Source organism: Aulostomus chinensis, chromosome 1 (assembly GCF_037954235.1).
Source record: "Aulostomus chinensis isolate RoL2024-O1b breed Wild chromosome 1, RoL_Achi_v1.0, whole genome shotgun sequence".
Taxonomy (NCBI): domain Eukaryota; kingdom Metazoa; phylum Chordata; class Actinopteri; order Syngnathiformes; family Aulostomidae; genus Aulostomus; species Aulostomus chinensis.
In genome coordinates this window covers 65,328,608-65,349,237 of record NC_141320.1, presented here as the reverse complement: position 1 = coordinate 65,349,237, position 20,630 = coordinate 65,328,608, and the positions used below count along the sequence as shown (strand labels likewise).

The window sequence follows — 20,630 nt, the reverse complement described above, 5'->3', positions numbered from 1 at the left end:
TTAGATGAGACTTCCCCTTTTGATGACCTGAAGTGACTTTCTCTCCTGATGTAATTCCTATAATTTATTTGGTTATTTATGAATTTCCCGGTTGCATTTTATTCCATACCCTGTCCAGTTTGGTCTTCCATGAACAAAAAATGTACATTATGGCTTTATTTTGTATTCTTAATTCAACGATTTACTTTTTTAAACAGCAGGTGGGCCGCAAACATACCATCCTGTTGATTCATTCATCTTGAGTCGAAAATGTTGACTGATGCAGAGGAGGAGGAGGATGAACACGTGGTACAACTGATACGTCATTTATTGGAATTTAATCACAGTTTTCTACAACAACAGGTTTCCTTTAATGTCAGTGCATACGATACATCAGCAAGACAACCAGTAGAAGTCCAAACCAAGAGAAGGTCCACACCTTGACAGAAGAGCTCTCAGGCTGGAGCCCAGTCCCATTCTTTAAAAAATTAAAATGAACACAAACACACACACAGATGATACATTATGCCACTGCATCGATCATGTCGTTAGGTGATGAATGCTGTGCTCCTTAGCTGGAAGACACGCGGTAAGAGTTTGCATAAGGCACCGGGACGAAGAGGGGGGAGCTCATCAATGGCGGCGTGGATTTCCTCTTTCTGAGAATCGCTTCCTGACAGATACCAGGATGTTAGGGAGGCTAAAATTCAGTTTAAGGGGTTAAAAGAAAACAAAAGTGCATCACAGTGTCTTCCAGGAGGAAACAAAGAACAGGGACATACAAAAAGTGGCTTGAAAATCAGATGAAGTGGAGCCCCGGGGGGGGGGGGGGGGTGTGAACACACAATTAAAGAAAGTGACATTTATTTGCATTACAAAACAAGCAAATTTGGTTAAAAGCTTTTACACCAGACATTTATCAATGCAAGTGATGCAGACACAGGATGAGTACACTCACGATACGCAAACACATGCATGTCCAGTAAGATCCACTCGTTACCTGTAAAATCACCCAAGGGTGGGGGGTCACGCCACCCCGGCACCTGAATGACACCGTCTCAGTCAATACTTGATATTTAAATGCACACACATCTGACAACTGTGAGGTCCAAGAGAGTTTTGCTGGGTTAAAAAGGACCGTTCCACCAATTCTGAATTTTAAAAAAAGAGAGAGTCTATCATCCTCAGAAATACAAGCATCTCCGGTCGCTCTGGGGGAAACTAACCCTGATGATGTCACCGCTGTTCTTCACACCCCCTATGAAGTGACATCATCATGCTGTATGGTAATTGTTGTCTGGTGAGTGATTAGTTTCCCCCACAGTTCAGAATCTTGTATGCGTGTCAATACACACACTGAATATTTGACTTTAGGAGGAAGAGTAACGTCCTTCTGAGTGTGACAGAGGAGAAAATCGAAGCTGATCAGCAGAACTCCCACATCGAGCATCATTCATCTGACTGTCTTAAGGCTGTGGAAATAGAGTACCATTACCTGTACAAGAACATCGGATTATCAAAAAAAACAAACAAAAAAAACTTGATATGCAGTACAAAAGCTTGTACTCAGAGGCTTGGTGAACATCATGAGAGAGAGTGGAGAACCCCTTCAGTCACGCCGTCTCCCGCACGCTCCATCTCCCACTGTTGCATTCATCTGTATGTCAGTGCAGGTCATGCTCTGGTTTCGTAACCGTCGACAACACGTGTGCGCTCACCAACTTTCCTGAATCTACAATATGAACATCCAAGACACACTGACTGAGGGAACTAGGATTTGAAAGCAGAGTTTTTTGAAAGTGGTTTGTGATAAACCCAGCCGTCACCCTGGAGAAGAAGAGAAAACAGGCGTCAGAACAGAGGACAGCTGACCAAGACCTGCTGCTGTACAGCAGCTGGAGAACATAATTCAAGCTCTTGAAGCATCGAAATCTCAGCTCCTGGGTTTGACTGCTGTATCACTGACGGGAAGGTAAAAGCTGAAAATGTGTTGCTCACCTCCCGGTCAAAGTATCTGGTCCTCCATGCGGTTTCGGTCTCGGCGCGGTGCCTCTCCTCTGAGCGCTGCCTCTCCTCCAGGATCCTCTTGTGCTCGGTGGCTTTGTCGATGTCCTTCTGCCGTAAGGCCTCGGTGACGTGCTGCCACAGGCGCCTGGAAAACAGGGAAATATACAGAATATATCCTGGGAGGCTCAGACGCCAGCTGGAGGCGAGGCAGTGGAACACGTGACTACGACGGCTGACCTGGACTCTGTCGGGCCTTGCCTCTCGACGGGTCGGACACATTTCCTGGTGACAGGAAGCTTGGTGACGTCCACCACCCTCGTCTCTCCGCTGGTGTAGCTGAACTCTAGGACGCCGTTCCACTCACCCTGCACACGACACACGACGGCGTTGGTGGTGTTGTGCTTCACCTCGGCGGTGACTCTAAATTTGAGGCAGAGAATCAGGAGATGATGAGGATGACACACACAGTTCATATACAAGGTAAAATTATCTTCAATACTCGACTTTTTTGAATTCTAATACTGAGGATTTTATTTTCAATGTATTGTTTTGTTTTTTTTTGGTCTCTGTGTTTTAATTAGAAAATCTATATAATGTCATTGAATGAAAATAGGCAGAAAGAACAATGGAACTCAATCCTGAATTCCTCAAATGAACAGCTACTTCTCCACAAGGGGAATGACATCAATTTGACGGCGTCTTCCAGGATCCACATCCCCACACAGACGCAGTCCTGACGGGACTCACTTGTGTAGTTTGCCGCCATAAAAGGGTTTTGTCTGGAAGGTGATGACTGCCGAGTAGCCCGACTTGGCACAGCTGATGTTGACTTTGCCGCCGAGTTCCACCCAGGGAACTGTGAGGATGGAGCGCGCGTACGCACAGGGCAGCGTGAAGGTGTACTCTTCATCGTGTTCCAGCAAAGAGAGGCAGCCTGAAAAAAAGTGGGACAAGAGGACATCAATTTAAAGCACCAGACAAGTTTCCACCCAACCAGAGGGTTCCACTGGACTTTGACGTAGGAGGAGCTGTGCGACGGTGGACGTGCGGCGACTCGGACCTGGAAGGAGATATTTGCTGACATACTTGGTTGGTTGCCATGTCAGCAACAGGGTAAATAAACTTGCTGTTTTGGGTTGCAGGAGATTAATGCCTAAATAATTGAGACCAGGCGGGCTGATGTAAAATAATCACCCTGCTCACTGCAAACTGAAGACAACAAATCTATAGATAAGCGATATTGATTACCTTCCCCGATCATTGATACTCCAATGGACATCCCCATGAACTTGCTCTTGGTCCACACATGAGTGTTCACACACATGCGCCTCTCCTGGCATTCGGCATAGAAGCCGGACACAGGCGGGTGGTGGGACACTTGCTCCGCCACAAAGCGCACTTGATAGGAGTCCTGGGAGGGGGTGGGTTCAGGGCTTCCCTGTGAGGGCTCCTTGGGCTCGTCTGGTGTCTTGGGTACCTTCCAGGAGCAATGGAACGTCTCGCCGATGATGGGGTTGTAGGGCTTTTTGGCGATGGCGCCCTTGCGGCCCTCATGGAAGGAGGTGAGGTAGTATTCTACAAATCGGACCATGCGGTCCTCCGGGCTGCTGCCATCGGTGATGGCCACAAAGAGGTCTGGATGTGACATGAAGTCTGCGAACATCTCCAGCAGGGAGCGCTTCTCCAGGATGAAGGTGGGGAGCACCACCTGGAAGGAAAGCCCGTATATTTCACGGTTCAGGGAAGGGAAGGACGTCACTTTGGTCCCCAAAACATAAATAATGACTGTTCAACTTCGCAGGATATGGAACTCAACCTACCCGCGTGAGGTCCATCCCCAGCTTCAGCTGTGACAGCAGGTGTAGGATGACGCTGCGCTCCTCCTCCACAGCACCCAGGTCCTCCTCTTTGTCTGTCAAAGAGTCCACCAACTCATCCTCTGCGTCGATGTCTTCCTGCTCCTGAGAACGCCAGCAGAAATATGATGTAGAGCAGGAGATGTGCTCACACAAATGGGTTAGAAACAAGGTTCCCCTGTTGAGATGCCTCCTGGGGGAGATTAGGCATCACTCCTACGATCTTACCCCAGAAAAGCTGCAGGACTCTGGGCTGCTGAGCTCCAGACGGCTTCCCTCCAGCAAGCCTTCCCCTGTTGTGAAGCTGCCCAGGGAGCTGCTGCCGTTCTTCAGGATGTCGGGCAGCTTGGGCTCCAGCCACTCAATGGTGGGTCCTGCCGTGGATGAGGAGTGAAGAGCAGCAGGTTCAGAGGTACTCATGGTACAATCCCCCCTCCCTCCCAAGGCCCCCCGACACAGCTACACGTAGCTCTTTACTTGGTCACCCATTCGCCACAAAAACCCCCACAACTGCTTGTCTGCTGAATGGACAGATGGTTACTCCCGCGACAGTTGCCCTGGACAAGAAGAGTGTAACCCAAGCCCTCAGACGAGCTGGGTATCAGGATACTCCAGCCCCGCTGACAGGAAACATCCCCATCCTCTGATTGGCTTAACCTCCCACTACGCATTATTTTATGTATGTTTAGAGGCGGGCAGATCTCATTCAAATTCACCCTGAGCGTCGCCGAACAGTGTGACCTGATTGGCCGCTGCCATGGGTCTAGCCTAATGAAATATAAATCGAGTAATGAGATCTGCTGAGAAAAAGTGGGACATCAGCTACTTGTCGAATCATCCTGAATCCAGAGAAGACACGTATGAGCGACTCGACATCACACGTTGTCTCTCGCGGTGCTCCACGATTAGCAATGTCAAGCTAAATTAGAAGTGCACCCTCTCACCACAGTGGAGCCGATGGATATTTTAACTCTCTGAGATCTGATTACCTTCGAGACAGGTGGTAAGAACAGGTATGGTTCCCTATCAATAATGCAAAATAATTCCACTGTCCAGCCAGGACAAACTGCTTGTCTAGATTGGGTGTAAGCCTGCAAGTGCAGGACTATGATTGGTGTGGTAGCATCAATTAACACAGACAGGAATCTTCTAGAGGACGAAGACGCTTCATAAATCTATCTCCAGACGACCTCCACTGACCTCCCAGGGAGCTTGTTTGCCTGGCCACCTGCTGCAGGTGCAGGATCTGCAGGCACTCGTGGAGGCAGTTCATGGTGGCCATGGAGGTGGCCTTGAGCATCAGGAGGTCCTGGTCTAGGGGAGAGAGGCCGGGGGCTGCAGGCAGGCCCTCGATGCTCTGGATCAGATCTCTGTGCTGACCTTGAGCCTGGGTCATCATCTGAGGGGGGAGTAACGAAAACGTTGAGTCTGAACAGTAAATATGCATTTTTGCTGCCAATAGCAAACCAATAGAAAAAAAAACAGGAAGTGGAACGGCAGCAATGGCTGACAAGCTGCTAGGTGATAGCTTTATCTTCAGTGGTTGCATGTGGGAACTCTGAACATCTCCGTAGTTTGTCACAACCTCCACCTGTAACTCTGGAGGTTAACCTGGTGTTACTTTATGAGACCAACTTGTGGGTTAAATGTGCTGTTGTGCCAGGCCACTCTCAGCTGCCCTGCTGACGTTAACAGACACAACGGTGCCCCCTTGTGGACAGTCAAGTTTGTGTCTCCTATTGTCTGACGTGTGGAATTCCTAACACACAAAAACAACAACAGTATGGTGATAAATGTGACTTCCTGTCAACCACTGTACCTCTCTGGCATCTATTAAGTGGTCTGGCAACAGGGACCTCTTGCTGGAGTAGAGCGACGAGCCCTTGTTCATCTGTGACCAGCTGAATAAGGAGGCGGGGTTCTGGCTGGGGCGACGCACAGACATGGGTGAGCTGCCGCTACCCTGAGACGCCATGGAGTAGGTGCGGGACTTGGGTGGGGGATTGCTCTAGAAATAAAGTTATCGTTATGATGATTATTACTCTGCACAGGACAGGAAAAATCGACCTCAATTTTCATTTTCCTTATTTTACATCAGCAGAAAGAAGTGGAGAGAAATACACGATCAGATACACTGATATTAAAAAGGTACTTATTATGGCTTTCCATTTTATTCTGTCATTTATGCACTTGCAGTGTTAGAATGTGAGACTGTAAATGTGAAGTAAACGTCATAAATGTCAGCAAAAACACCAACTTCGTGCTGATCAGTGTATAAAACTCCACCTTACCTTCCCCATGGCCTCTGTGTGGTGCTGTGTGCAGATCTGCAGTCTGCTCACCCAGTGCTGCCTCTCTTTGGCGTCGGTGGCTGAGACACGCAAGCAAAACAAAAACACCTTGTTACTCGAGAATGTCAGTCAGCCCCACTTCCTGCGTGCCCCTCCCTCACCGCCGGGAGCAGATAATGGAAAACATCCGGATCAATACGAGGTGATGGAAGCAGCCCCGAGGTTAAGAACACAACCTGAGCTATGGAAGGCTGTTAGCGAGTGAGTATTACTGACAAGTACACACCCCTGAGCTTGTACTGCTCCCCGCTGATGGCATTGACAGTAAAAGTATGAGAGTCCTCATCACTGGGAGAGATGACGGCCCCCGCCAATGGGAGCATTCCACGGGGCTTCTGGGGCCGCGACTGCTCATTGACAAAGTACTCCAGCAAGCCAGCCTCGTTGTTTAGGACAAAGAACCTGAAAACATAACGAAGGCTGAGATTATTTGGACTGGACGACAACAATAAATCCAAGCGAGATGAAGAGGGGAGGCAGCGCTTGAGCTCTGAAGCGTCTCCACCAATACTCCATGTATACTATGTGATATTATGTGATGTATGTCTCACCTGTATTGCCATCCTGTTACCAAGTTGGTGTACTTCATCAAGTAGCCATCAATATTCTCCATGTGGTCACTGCGTATCAATGATAAGAACAGACTTGTTAACACTGCAGTCAGAACAAACTGTTTACACACCAAGTCAATCACTGAGCCTCCGTCGTCATGTGACAGATTTGCTGAGCAAAAAGCACATTTCCTGACACTGCAGGGACACTGGTCATTTACCAAACAGTAATAGTTGTTGACACTGAATTGACGTCGCTGCTGTCTCACTGTCTTGTTCAATAAAACAGGCTTTAATTCAGTGCCTAGCTTGGCGGTGTGTACGCTAGCAGGGTAAACAAGCACCCACCTATACTGCCAGCTTTTGGCACTCGCTCTGCCCGAGCTTGGGGTCCTATTCTGGGGAAATACATCCAGTTTTCCTTCGTTTTCCGTGATTCGTATAGCCGCTGTTTCCCCTTGCATAGTCACGAGCAACAGCTCCTTTAGCCTGCTGGCGTTAAGCTAACTTGTGAAGCTAGCCGAGTCCTCCCGGGTGTGATTAGCCTCCGTTCTCAAACAGAGCCAAGCAGCAAGTTCATCTCAGAAGCCTCACATAAGCTGGACGGTTAACTGACTCGATGGTCTAAAGCGGTGATGAACCATTTCCCTGCTGCTGACACTGGAAGTCGCTGGGTAGCCTGCTAGCCTGCTAGCTCGCCTGATACTCCCTGCTTGGTGGGCAGGAAGCTGTCACGTGACTCGGCTGCGTCAGACTTGACGTTCTAATAATAATAATAATAACAACCATAATAATAATAATAATAATAGAATGACTTTAGCACACTTACCATGACTAGTGGTCACTTTTTTTTTAGAAATTATATTTTATGATCTAAATGAGCTGAGGAGAATTGATTAAGAATCGTAGAAAATACTGCTGAACCTCTACAGATTGTGATTGGCATCACAATGTTGAGAAGAATGGGGACAAAAAGCAATGTGGAGAGACACTGATACATCAAAGTCATGTCAGTACTTTAATTTTTATTCTGGAACGTGGAATTACAGGAAATGAGTTGTAGAAGAGGGCATGGAAGAGGGCTGTACGGTGGTGCGCCGTTAACACTGTCCCCTCACAGCAAGAAAGTTCCGGGTTCGAGTACCGGCTCGGGCACGGGGTCTTTCTGTGTGGAGTCTGCGTGTTCTCCCTGTGCCTGCGTGGGTTCTCTCTGGGTACTCCAGCTTCCACCACAGTCCAAACACATGCAATTGGGGACGAGGCTGATTGATACTCTAAACTGACCGAAGGCGTGGCGGTGAGAGCCAATGGTTGTCTGTCTATATGTGTTGGCCCTTCCATGGACTGGTGACCTGTCCAGGGTTGAACCCAGCCTCTCACCTGAAAGTTGCTGCGATAGGCTCCACCCCCCATTAACGGGATAAATGGTAGAAAATGGATGGATGGATTTGAGAAAGGATTATGCGTAATAATACATTATCTGATGGAGTGGTATATCACGCTTTTTCTACCCAGTGTGCTCTGTCACCCCCCCCCCCCCTCACTTTAACAGTCTCTGGAGGAAGTGAGGCTCAACCCTGCGACCCTTCAGTTTTAACCAGCCACTCCACCTTGGAACCAGGCCGCCCGTCATGCTGCTATTGATGGTTATTTCATCTGAAGCAGCGGCTGAAGGGTTTAACCAAAGCTTTCTTCAATGATGAGCAGAAGCGGCGGATCTTGGACTTCTGCAGCTTGCCGTCTTGGAGGTGCACTTTGAGACACCGGTAAATCGCACCGTCAAAAGAAGGATCAGCTTTCATGAGGCCTTTCATGACTTCTTTTGTAGAGCCAAACTCCCTCTCCAGGTCCTTGATCAGTGCCTTGCTGAGAGTCACCCAGCTCGCCACAGTTTCTGTGGTTACAAGCCGGTTGGCAAGCTCCTCCGGCACGTTGTGTTTCAGACGACTGATGACCCGGTTGATGTCAGCGATCGGCAGAGAGTTGGCTTTGGGAAGGAGCCTGGTCAGCATCACAAAGAACATGTTCTTGAACATCTCTTGACTGGTGACAGATGAAGGCTTCTTCCAGGCCTCTGAGGATTCGTCTTTGTGATTCATTTCTCGATGTGCTGGTCTGGTGGTGAACAACTGGCAGATGTCATTTAGAGCCCCAGACGTCTCCTCGCTGTACCCGGCCTTCAGCTGATCCCTCTGCAGCCAGAGGACCACCTGCTGCAGGTACTTTGCTACCTCGTCGGCCACCACGGCGTGCACGACATCTGCGCTTCTTGTCCCGGAGAGGACAACATCTGACAGGCTCGATCTCAGTGGGATTATGGACATCTGGAATGTGTGATCGGACATGAGATTGAAGAATATTTTATCACTTAGTTGTCTGGAGAACTTCTTGATCCTTCTCTCGTACTTTTGGATGTCGAAGGTGGGTTTCTCCTGACGGCCCAGGTTTTTGAACAACTCAAAAACTTCATGGTGAATGTTATCCAAGTCAACCGGAGGAGAATGCCTGTCCTCCAAGACAGTCGTCATGTTGGAAGGCATCAGGTTTTCAGCTTCACCTTCACTCTCACTGTTGCTGGGCCTGGACAGAGGGGTGCCCTGGAGGCTCAGCACAAAGGGCTGCTCCAGCCTGCTCATCAGACTCTTCAACATCACGTTGGCTCCCAGTTTGCAGACATTGAAAAGGCACTCCATCTGAAAAACAGGGCTCCTGAAGCCACTGTTTTTCGCACATGACGAAAAGAGCCTGTGGATTGTTTTGGAAGGTCCTTTCATGTTGTAGCAAGGAATGTATCCGTCGTGGAAGTGCAGGCTGTCTTTAAGCCCAGCGACAATGTCGGAAGCCACTTCCGTCAAGGCGTCAGGTCCCACAGCTGCAGGGCTGTCCACATTTTTGGGTAACCATTTCCAGAGGATTTCGGTTACTGCTTTGGTTGCTTGTGCAACATCTATGTCCCATTCCTTAGGAGTCGTTCTCCCCACGTTCTCTGGACAGCGACATTCTCTCAGGCAGCCTTTGTTCAGGAGGCTTGAGTACATCTGGAGACATTCCACGGTGTGATCCACCATGTCACGGAGAGACGTGGGGCTTGACATAGTCCCAGAGACATAGATGCTGGGATTGGAGGACCAGGGAGAGGTGGAAATGGCAATGGAGAGAGTGGAGTTCACTCTCTCCATAACCTCCCCCTCCATCAGTTTGGCGAGCTCACTGCCGCTGTCGCAGCTTTCTTGTGAAAAATCAAGAGCGGCAGCAACTGTCTCACTGATGACGCCGTGGAGCGTCAGCAAGGCTCCCGTGTTCTCAGCTGGCCATGCCTTCAGATTCATTTGTTCCTGCTCCTCAAACTGTAGCAACTGTGCCTTCACAACAGTGGCAGCCAGCACCTGGGCGACCTCTGTGCACATTTCTGCCAGTTTGGCATCCATGGCAAAGTCCCATACGCCATTGGCGAGCATGCTCCACTGGACCGGGGAGATCTCTGCTAAGTATTTCTGCACCATAGGGAGAATGGCTTGCTGAGAGATCTGCATCTTGGTCCCGCTGGTTGCCGACTGCTCCAGCGTGTTTATTGTGGCTGTGATCAGACGTTGAGTATGTTTAACCTCTGTTCTGACATCACAGCAGGAGTCAGAACATTACTTCTCTCATCTTCACAGAGCTGTTGCTGATGATGCCAGTCAGACTTTTCTGTGATGTTGTTACTTGTTTTTCATTTTTTTAGGTCTCATTTTCTCCTTTCTGGAAGGTTTTTGTATTTGAGGAGTTTTGGTTGTTCAGTTTGACTGGCCTGCAATAAACTTGATGATTAAGATGCCTTTAGCTATATCCCAATGATGCATACATTTGTCATGATTTCTTACAGCGCAGCTTTGTCACGTGATTGTTTCTGTCCACAGGCGAAGCCAATCAGCAGTTGATGGCTCTCACCTGGTGACACTGGTTAACGCTGGAGGCGTACAGAGCCAAGAAAGGAGCGTCCTCAGCGTTCAGGGAAGAACTCGCCATGAATCCATCCAACCAGCAGCTCATGGAATGTTACAGTGGCGTGTTTTTGTTCAGTTGGGACAAGGACTCCCCCACCAACTGATGTTTGCACCCAAAACCAGGCAGTCGACCATAAACTGCGCCTTCTTGGTGGAACTTCCTTGTCAGGAAACTGTGTAAATTTGTCGACGAGCAAGTGTGGGCTTCTCAAAATTTCAAGAGACAGGATTGTCATCGCCTCTTGTCTTCAGCCCATTCTATTTGTGCACCGCTCCTGATCCCCCAGGGCCAGCAGCTCTCCTGGTATCTGAACTGCTTTGTTTCTCACATTCACCCCCCCCCCCCCCTTTGGCTGACGGATTCTCAAAATCCACTCCAACACCAAGGATCAAACCCTTAAAACTCAAAGTGTAGCTCCGTATCCCTGCGAGCCACCACCATCTTTTGAGATTCTCTCCACCGGAGGTCATCAGTCTCTGTCTGAGTCACAATCTGTGGTCGGTCGGGGATCGGACAACCTGAACACGCACCGCAACCGACTCACAGCTCATGAGATGTTACAGCAGCGATGGCAGAGACGGTGGTGTGGCATCTTCTGATATATCGTAGCTTTATTTGAACAGTACACAGAGAAGACCCATGACACGGACACAGTACATTTAAAGGGAACTTAGATTATCCAGGCTTAGTCAGAGTGCCACTGAACTGTTAAATCTGTGCGTGACATATGTCTGAGTTGAATGCATATATTTCACAAACACTTCTGTAGAAACAAATCATGGATTGACAAAAAGAGCAGCTAATCATGAATCACTCACAGTGCATTGGTGTGAAATATGGCACACAACCCGGTTGTGTGCGATTGAATAGCTTCATGATTATTATTGTGGACATTTTAGTTTGTAGTTTAGAGGTATGAGGTTTTGACTTCAACTCATGGTGCTAATATTTCTCAATTAAGGCATGGAATGAGACAATGAGGTATAGGTTCTGAGTGGACAACAGCACAGACAGAACAACAGACAACACGGCAACGTGAGGACACGTTTGAGACTGAAAACACAAAATATAAGGTTCTAGTCTTTGGTCACAAATAGCACATTATACACTGTAAAGTCAGAGTCACGAGGATATATGCTTGACATGATGATTACACGAGTTTTGGTTCATCTACTGCTGAAACCAGAATTCTAGGTTCTGGAATTTCCTCTTGTAAAAACACGACAAATAAGACAAAAACGAAGGTCAGCTGATTTAGAAGGGTACCTCCAGCGATTTAGTACTGCACTGAAGCCTCAGAACCACTGCACTACACTTCCCATGATGCCAAGTCAAGGTCATTTTCACAAGACATGAACACCCATAAATATTGTTATCCAGCAATATTTGGGAATAAAACCGTGCCCCTTTAAAAATATATCCTGAAGATTTTTCCGTCATTTATTGATTCATTCCAACTTATTCTAAATATAAATTCTCAGACTTCTCCACTGATCCATACGATCACATTTAAAATATTGTGTTTTTAATTTATATTTTCCTTTGTAATAAAAAGGTGCTGTGTCTCAAAATTTATAGAATTCTTTACGCTCCGCAATATAGACATCTTTGACGCTGAATCATACAACAGCCCGAGGCCTGGATGAGTTGAGCACTGATAATTTCTCTCTTAAAAACAGTTGCGTCAGGGCAGCCACTCACAATATCCAGCATTTCAATCCCTTGATCTCACACTTCTATGGTTTAGGAGATCCGAAAAAGGTAGATTTCTGCTAAAATATACATTCAGTACTCAGAATATTGTATATTTAGGAGTTATATACTGTGTGTGTATATATATATATATATATAGTATAGCTACAAAAAACAACAACAAACAAACCGAAATGGCTTTCGAGATCCGCACTGTACATTCCCTTCTTTTGAAACTGCTATCTAGGGTATCACACGTGAGACTCATCCAGGTCCAGGTCCACAGGGGAGAGGGGAAGGGGTGATCGGCGAGGGGACCGGCGCGGCGAGGGAGCAGCCAGCAGCGGGGTGAGGAGGGGGTTCTCTGTGCCATCGTCCTCGCTAAGGTGCAGTCGGGTGGCACTGCGCGGCAGGAGCGCCGTGGTGTCCTCATCCCCGGGGCTCTCTCGGATCCTGGATGGCGCTGGTGGCGGCAGGGGGAGGAGAGGGGCTGGTGGCACAGGTAGTGGTGGCGGCAGAGGGGGGCCGGGGGCTGGCGCTGTGCCTAGCACCGGGAGAGGTGGAGGTAGAGGGGAGGACGTGCGGGACAAAGGGAGAGGGGAGCAGGTTCGAGAGAGTGGGAGAGGGGAGCAGGTACGGGGCGGAGGTGTTGGGGTGGAGGGGCGGGAAATGGAGGGGGGAGGGGAGAGACTGCTACGGAGCCCCCACTGCTCCCGCTTCTCCTTGCTGCTCATGGCTGTCAAAACCTGAAGAGAGCGTTACACAATCAAAGGAGGAGCTCATCCAAAAACACACAAACTAGCAAACATGCAGAGTTCTGACTGCGTTTGTCCAGATGCTGGGGAGTCATTTAGTCATGGGGAAACACAATTTCAAACCTAAACTCCATTCAGTCACATTGATAACAGTCATACTTGACCACCCTGGGTGCACCTCTGCTGGTCCCACCTGTGTTTTTGCAGGGCTGTGCAGGTCGGCGGTGACGGTGGCAGAGGAGGCGGTGGGCACTTCCAGCGTGGGGGACTTTGAAGCAGCAGGACTTGCCTTCCTGCCCTCAGCTGGGGGGTCCACCGTGCTGGGAGTTGGGGGCTTACTTGCACCAACAGAAGCCTGCTGCCCTTGAGTCTCTGTAAAGGTGACTGACCTCTTTTGGTCTCCGTGCGCTGTAGGGAAACACACACGGTCAACACAGAAGACGGCACCAGCTACCTAACACACCAAAAGAGTGGAGGCAGGAATGGGGTTGGGGAAGGCAGGGATCAGGAGGGGATGCAAGACAGACATGCAGAGCGCCCTAGTGGGTGAGGTTGCAGATAAAAGGGGCGGGCCATTGCAGGGTGGAGAGGAAGGGTCAAGGGTCGTGGTCTCACCTTCACAGTCCAATAAAGTTTCTTTATTTCGAAACATAAGGCATGAGACAGAACAGAGTGAGAAGTGTCAGTTTGGTGACAGGTGGGAGAACAAACAGCATTGGAACAAAGACAGAGGTTGTGAGTGGGGAAGACGGGTCACTTCAAGTCTGCACACACACCCAACAACCCAATTTAAAACTGCTGTTCTCAGATTTGTGTGTGTGATCTGAAGTGCAGGGAGAGTTACTTTATTTCTCAGTGAATCACACTTATTTTACAAGAAACAAGCATGTGTTTTTTCATTCAAACCCACTTTCTCTCTCTCTCTCTCTCTCACACACACACACACACACACGCCGTTACCCAGGGGTTTGTTCTTAGGCTGGATGCTCCTGCGTGTTGTGGAGAGTCGCGCTCCTGATCGACCACGTGGTTCATTCTTCGGAATGGACAGCAGGGGGCGTCGCAGCTGCAGGAAAAAAACCATCAATCAGAACAACAACCTGGAGGTCATCAGATGTCATAGATTCCCTGAAGTTAAACACCGAAATCTGAATGACGAATTATCTAGAAAATACAGCTCTTTGCAAATTCAATCATTAAAATGAAAATTAAATCCAACCCAAAAAAAAATGACACCGTATCCTATGAGACATGCATGTAAAATTGTGTTATCATAAGTGTACGTTGAGTTACGGCCTAAACTGTGAGGTCACGGTGACTTTTGACGTTTGTTGCCTTCACGTGTTCCTGACACCTCACGTTCCCAGAGCAGAACAGGACGCACCCATGGGTGGATGGGCGTCCTCAGGACTGAGGAGAAGCCACCAAATCCGTACCTGTCTGAGGCCTCGCTTTCTTCCAAGCGGAGGCTGGATCAGGAGGTTCTGCTGACCTGGTTCACTCTGTACACTGGCCACCCTGGTATTGGATAAATGTAACCCCACACACACACACACACACACGCACACACACACACACACACGCACACACACACGCACACACACACGCGACAGAGAAATGCATCACCACGCAGCAACCCCCTAAAAAGCCTTCCTGCTCACTACCTGATCCCATCTTTGACCACGGCAACATGTTGCTGCTATATTCTACTCACTCTTACACGACACATACAATTGTTTACAAGACAACCAATCACAGAGCAGGAACAGTGCTGCCATGATTCATACACAGAGAACACACCAGGGGATAGTAGGGGCTGGAGCAGCAACGCCCACTGAAGAAGCTGTTTGAACCGGCTTCCTTTACTCTTTATACTGAGAAAATCAGAAGTATGACCCAGATGGGTCGGTTTTGTTGTTTGACATTGACCTTGACACGGAGCCTAAAGCGTCCTGAGGGTTGCCACCCCAGTTCCCCCTTGCCCCCACAGATTGGTATCCAGAATCGGACGCCCAATTTGATCAGCGAGAAGCCTGAGAGACATGTAAACAGTATGAAACACCATGGCACCAATGGGAGAGAGGCTGACTTCGGTGATGGCTGTAAAGACCCACAGAGGAGGAACAGAGGCTCCCTGGCCCTGATGGGGCCCTCTTTTTTTTTTTCTTTAGGGGGAGGGGCCTGGTTAGGATAGCACAGCAGATGAGCTGAGAAGATGAAGGTCAGTGTGGAGCTCAGAGGGAAGTGGAGGGTGGGGGTGGGGGACAGAGACAACTGGACCCACACACAGAAAGAGAGACAGGTAAGTGCGGGGAGGTGTGGCGGGCCAAGGTGACTGGATGTGGATGAGTGATCAACGGAGAGGCCGTCCTGAGGCGGTGCCCCTCCCACTGGCGGACAGATGCAAGGACGCACCAACACACATAGAGAGGGCCACTGTACCTAGAGAGGTTACCCTCCTGCAGAAGGCCCTGGGACTCATCTAGCACATTGGGTTCACTGTAAAAAGGGGGGCGAAGGGGGAGAATGGGAGTTTAGGGAGTTTAGTGGAGGTCCTTCACCACCCAAGTGCCTTCCGTGTGAGGACGGTGGGGCAGAAACGCAACTAGCCAGAGCTAGCAGACATTCTTACCAAAAGTCTGACTGTTGAATCAAAAACAGTGAGAGATACACAAAAACATGGCAGTGGCTGAAGGATATGATTGGTCGATCCCTGTCAAAATATATGTGTGACATACATAAAGAAGATATGGAACATCTGTGTAAGGCAGCACTGTGCTAGAGACGTTGGCTCAAGCGTGAGGAACACGTTTGCTGGATGTGTGTCTATCTGTGTGCTAGCGTGAATGCTCGTCACCTGTGGCTGGGCAGCATGGTGATACGGGGGGCTTCGGGCTGCGAGGCAGCTGAGCCGGTGGCGTGGCTGGAGAAGCGGCGCTGTGACATGACTCTGGGCAGGAACGCCTCGTGCTCACTCACCACACTGGGGATACTGATGGAATCGTCTGAAGGGAGACAGAGGGACGCAGTGTCAGGCAGCGGGGGCTTGCTGTTGGGAAAATGTGAGGCAAAAGGTTTCTGACTCTCTTCGTCATCCTCATCCGTGCGACTCAGCGTGTCCTGCGAAGGCTGGCGCGACGGTTGGCTGTCCTGTTCCCAGACGGTGCCTGTGCCAGTGTTGGAGCGAGACATGGTGGCCAAGCTGAGGCGATACGCTGACGTCGAGGTGCCCACGGTGCTGATGGACGTCTTGCCCTGGTAAGCTGCAGGGTCGATGACAGAATCAGAATTTTTCCTGACGTTTAAAGTTACGATGTAATTTCGTGACGAAGGTCTGACCCGAGCCGCTGTGCACGGCCTCCTTCAGGATCTTCAGCTCATTGTTGAACTCCGCAAACAAAGAGCTTTTGCAGAGCGGTCTCGGGATGAAGCGTCGCTCCAGCTGGTCGGCGATGTGGTGGCGTGCTGTGATTTCCTCCTGCGAGTCAGCCGGCTGGGTCAACAACTAAATGATGCACAAATACACCAATCAGTGACAAATGATGATTAGAATCTCGACTTCAACAACAACAACGAACCTGCTTTTATTTTCTTTACCTTGCACTGTATGAAGGGTCTCAGCAAGACAAAGATAGGGATGCGTGTTCGGACGATGAAGTCGATGAAGTCCCAGAAGGCCAGACCACCCACCTTCCTGAGAGCCATCTCCTTCACCTGCAGGCTGAGACGGTACCACTGGTTCCCCAGGGAGCGCTCAAAGCAAACCAGCACCACCTTCAGAGCTGCAGGAGGAGGTGAGAGGAGGATAAGAATGCAAAGATGCAGGAACGCAGCTTTCCCACATTCGGAGCTCCTTCTCCTACCCAGATATGCTGCCTGGCTGGTGGACTCAGCCAAACCCTCCCTGCGCAGGTCCTTCCCTGTGTCGCCGGGAGTGGAGCAGTGAGCCGGTGAAGCGTCCAGCATGAAGTTCTTGGTGCGTGAGGTGGAGATGATGCGAGGAGGCAGGAGGATGTTGATGACCGTCTGCAGGAGCAGGAAGATTTCAGGCTGCTCCAGGTGGGGGCTGTCTACAGGGAAGGAGTCAAAGACAGAAGAGCAGAGGAAAAATCTTCAGCAGCTTTGTACTGTAGATATTAGTTGTCATGACAACCCGACTTGAAGTTGATGCCATTATTCACCAAACGGCAAATACTGACGCTGTTGGGTAGTTTTTGCTGACAACTGCTAGTGGACGGACAAACACCCCCAAGCTTCTACCTTTGCTTCCAGAGCCCACGGTGAGCACGAAGGGGATGAGCAGGTTGAGCAGCATCCCCTCCCGCCTCTCCTGGTTGGTGAAGGGCGAGATCACATGGCTGAGGGGGTAGTCGTCCTTCAAGGCCTGGGACAGACAGAAAACACTGGCGTTGACCATCGGGGGGGTGGCTGGGAGAGCTTGAAGTCTGATGGGGAGTCATGGTACCTGGATTTGTAAAGCCACCAGTCTGACCACGGCGGTGCTGAAGGGGAGCGGCGGGGAGAGGTACGGGCTGAGGTGGAGCAGTGGTAACCCATCCGCCACGCTGGAGGGGCCGACTACACCCATCACCTGAGAACACACACAAACAAATACATCATGTGCTCGATAATTAACGAGCAATAAGCGTTGACTTTTGTGTTTTCATACCAGGTTGACACAGACGTTGATGAGCGAGCGAAGGTGAGGGAGGAAGGAGATGATTGGCTGTCGCTGCAGCGTCAGGCAGATTCCCTCAATCAGGCTGCTGGCCGCCTCCCACTCCACCTGTCTCCTGGAGAACACACAGGCAAGCACCACGACCCGGCACCCATCCACACACACAGTCAGAACAGGTGTGCGAATCACACACGTGCAAGATAGAACACACGAGAGCAACAGGACAAGTTCTCATCGTTTTTGTTTCGACTGACGGAGGAAAGATTTCCTGCTCTACCTCTTGATACTTCCCAGCAAAAACCTCACATTCAGGACCGTAATAACAGCAACACGGAGAGCAAATACTGCAAAGCTCACAAACACAGCTGAGCTAAACACCACAGCAACAGATCCTGGTGAGAACCGCACACCTGCGAGCCGTGTTCCCTCTGAGCCACCTGGCACCGGTCTCATGTCGCAGAAGAGGAGGCAGATTACCGGATTTTACTCTAAATATGTTTTTGGCTGACCTGTCTACCTTATGGAGGACCAAAATCAAAAAATAAATGGCACAATCCTCACATTAATCTGTTGTTAAATGCACCAAAAATAATATTTCAAATGATTTAAGGCCTCAATTAAGGTTCTTTTTCTTCTGAATAAAATTCCTCTATTTTGGGTTCCCAGTTTAATTTTTGTCTCCAGCTGGTGGAGGCGTGGCCTCCCTAAATAAGTGGCGCTCTGTCTGCATCTACTGCCACTCGTTGGCGCGCGACCGGTCCGCCCGTTCCACAAATCCCAAGGAGCCCCTACACAGATAGAAGCCCTGCTGGACCGTGAGTTGTGGCGGCTGACGAGCATCGCGCCTTCTGTTCAGACCTCCTATCTGTTATCCTGGTTTACTGCTTTGAGCAGCACACCCCAGCCCCTCCTCTGCCTCACCTCCTTGTGCTCAAATACTTCAGCAAGGCAACGTAAGCCTGGTGGATACAGCAGGTTATCTCCTTTAAGAAGTTCCACGAAGCTTCCTTGTTGGAGACGTGATATCTGTGGTGCAATCGTTTAAATGTTGTCTGCTGTGTACATCAGTCCAGTCAAAGTCTCAACAAATTTTATAATTTTAATGTTTCTGTCCGATAAATGAGCTCAGATGAAGGATTTCGACTGAATGACCAGCATTTTCACAAAGACGTCCAGGAGATAAAAACTTCCTGAGACCTCCAACAGCAAGTAAATGACAGATGAATGATACCTGGGCAGAGAATCAAAGTTGGTTTCTGTGTCATGTTCCGTGGCACAGGACCGGATCCTGCTGGCTTAGAGGCAACACCGTCATGGATCCATTGTCAGCCACACACATTCCAACACACACACGCACACACACACACCTTCATGTGACTGCACGAAATCACACAGCAGCAGCAGCCCTTACGGTACAGCACCCACCAAGGCAGCGCTACAGAGGACAGTGCCAAGAAGCCGTCTATCTACTGTACACACCACGGCACCGGCACACCACGATACACTCACGGGGAAACAGAGAAAGAAGTGGGATTGTATCCAACAGACCTGGTGCATAGTGCCTGTGGGCGAGCGCACCTGAGCGTGGGCATCTTGTGGATTTTGTTGAACATGCGGTCCAGCCTCTTGAGGATGAGGATGAGAGCAGGGCGGACAGCTTCGGACGACCAGTCAGTGATGGGCAGCATCTCCATGATGTAGCGGCGCAGGCCTCGGCTCTCCATGGTCAGGGTGTCGTACGGCGCCAGCTTTAGCAGGGCGTGGGCGATCTCTGCCAGCCTGGGAGACGCATGCACGTTCAGGCCAAACAAAGGATCTCAAAAAGACATAACAGCATGACAGCGTCACACAGACAGCAGCTTGAAATCTCCGCACCTCATGTGGGACTTGATGTCCAGCAGCTCCAGGGCTGTGACGCGGGGTTCACCGGCTACATTTTGCAGGATTTTGAGTCGCGGCCCACAATGTTTGTAGAATTCAGTGCAGATGTTGAGCAGGGACTCACGAGGCCGGCGAAACTCCTCCCTCGCAATGCGCTCGTCCAGCTCCTCCCGAGGCATTCCTTGGCCCTCCTCCAGCAGGTGGAGGTTGTCCCTGAGTGTATGTACGGATACACAAGCAGGACACGATCAGTCTTCAGAATTATCTTGAGTTATTTAATTCATTTGTGATATCATGAAGACTTTATCGACAGGCCTTTCTTCAATGAACTGATGTAAGTCCTACCTGGTGTTGACCCCTCCTGACATGGCGTGGTTGGCAGTAGTGCCTCCTTTATGGCCTTGATCACAGCGGGACATCTGTGGGGCAGTCATGGGCCTGCAGAGTGTACATGAGCGTCAATACACCAGTGTCATGATATCCAGCTACTGCAGGGACACAGCTTCAGACCTTGTGAGGGCCTCTGAGCTGTAGAGGAGGGCCTGCAGGGATGTGGCCAGCGCGGCGATGGCTGCGATCTCGTCCCTGGCGGCTGAAGCCGACTCCATCGTTACTGTATTGCTCTTCAGCTTCTGGAGGAAGCAGGGGACCAGCGCCTCCAGCACCATCAGCATTTGGAGACTGAAAAAGACAACTGCAAGTTTAAGACCGAGAGAAGAACTGTTGTCAAGATGCGTTAGATGTGCGATCCTGAAGAAGTCCCTTAACCTTCTGAAGGACTCGGGGGCGTAGGCGACAACAGTGACACATAGCTTGATGGCCTCGCTGATAGAAAAGGCCAAGTCCTCATTACCATAACAGAAATCTGCAACAATAAAAGCAAATTCTAAGTT

At 49.7% G+C, this 20,630-nt stretch overlaps 3 protein-coding genes across 18 annotated transcripts in view; all 3 read right to left on the bottom strand.

The window, feature by feature from the left end:
• Positions 1-289: 289 nt before the first annotated feature.
• osbpl11 (oxysterol binding protein-like 11) lies at positions 290-7,499 on the bottom strand. Its single transcript, XM_086201211.1, has 13 exons — positions 7,093-7,499; positions 6,745-6,813; positions 6,420-6,595; positions 6,134-6,213; positions 5,662-5,850; positions 5,043-5,241; positions 4,071-4,216; positions 3,807-3,947; positions 3,235-3,694; positions 2,734-2,920; positions 2,224-2,406; positions 1,978-2,131; positions 290-1,806 (listed from the first exon to the last, which is right to left on the bottom strand). The coding sequence occupies exons 1-13, from the start codon at positions 7,206-7,208 to the stop codon at positions 1,750-1,752; spliced, it is 2,157 nt and encodes a 718-aa protein (XP_086057337.1). The 5' UTR covers positions 7,209-7,499; the 3' UTR covers positions 290-1,749.
• A 799-nt stretch (positions 7,500-8,298) lies between these two features.
• LOC147272772 (uncharacterized) lies at positions 8,299-10,924 on the bottom strand. Its single transcript, XM_086201198.1, has one exon. It carries the CDS (start codon positions 10,275-10,277, stop codon positions 8,397-8,399), a length of 1,881 nt encoding a protein of 626 aa, XP_086057324.1. The 5' UTR covers positions 10,278-10,924; the 3' UTR covers positions 8,299-8,396.
• Positions 10,925-11,302: 378 nt separating this feature from the next.
• The window catches only part of unc80 (unc-80 homolog (C. elegans)), a 32,335-nt gene continuing 23,007 nt past the window's right edge, over positions 11,303-20,630 (bottom strand). For 9 of the 16 annotated variants that reach the window (XM_086201074.1, XM_086201144.1, XM_086201055.1 and 6 more), the window contains 19 exons: positions 20,506-20,602; positions 20,248-20,418; positions 20,083-20,175; positions 19,732-19,950; positions 19,405-19,635; positions 17,848-17,971; positions 17,644-17,769; positions 17,439-17,562; positions 17,042-17,248; positions 16,776-16,960; positions 16,518-16,683; positions 16,262-16,441; positions 16,036-16,183; positions 15,621-15,677; positions 14,615-14,696; positions 14,139-14,244; positions 13,794-13,814; positions 13,372-13,586; positions 11,303-13,169 (listed from right to left, as the gene is read on the bottom strand). In XM_086201074.1, the coding sequence (XP_086057200.1) occupies positions 12,675-13,169; positions 13,372-13,586; positions 13,794-13,814; positions 14,139-14,244; positions 14,615-14,696; positions 15,621-15,677; positions 16,036-16,183; positions 16,262-16,441; positions 16,518-16,683; positions 16,776-16,960; positions 17,042-17,248; positions 17,439-17,562; positions 17,644-17,769; positions 17,848-17,971; positions 19,405-19,635; positions 19,732-19,950; positions 20,083-20,175; positions 20,248-20,418; positions 20,506-20,602 (3,047 nt within the window). In that variant the 3' untranslated portion in view covers positions 11,303-12,674. The remainder of the gene's footprint in view (positions 13,170-13,371; positions 13,587-13,793; positions 13,815-14,138; positions 14,245-14,614; positions 14,697-15,620; positions 15,678-16,035; positions 16,184-16,261; positions 16,442-16,517; positions 16,684-16,775; positions 16,961-17,041; positions 17,249-17,438; positions 17,563-17,643; positions 17,770-17,847; positions 17,972-19,404; positions 19,636-19,731; positions 19,951-20,082; positions 20,176-20,247; positions 20,419-20,505; positions 20,603-20,630) is intronic. The other 7 variants (XM_086201108.1, XM_086201177.1, XM_086201152.1 and 4 more) reach the window with 5 other exon arrangements.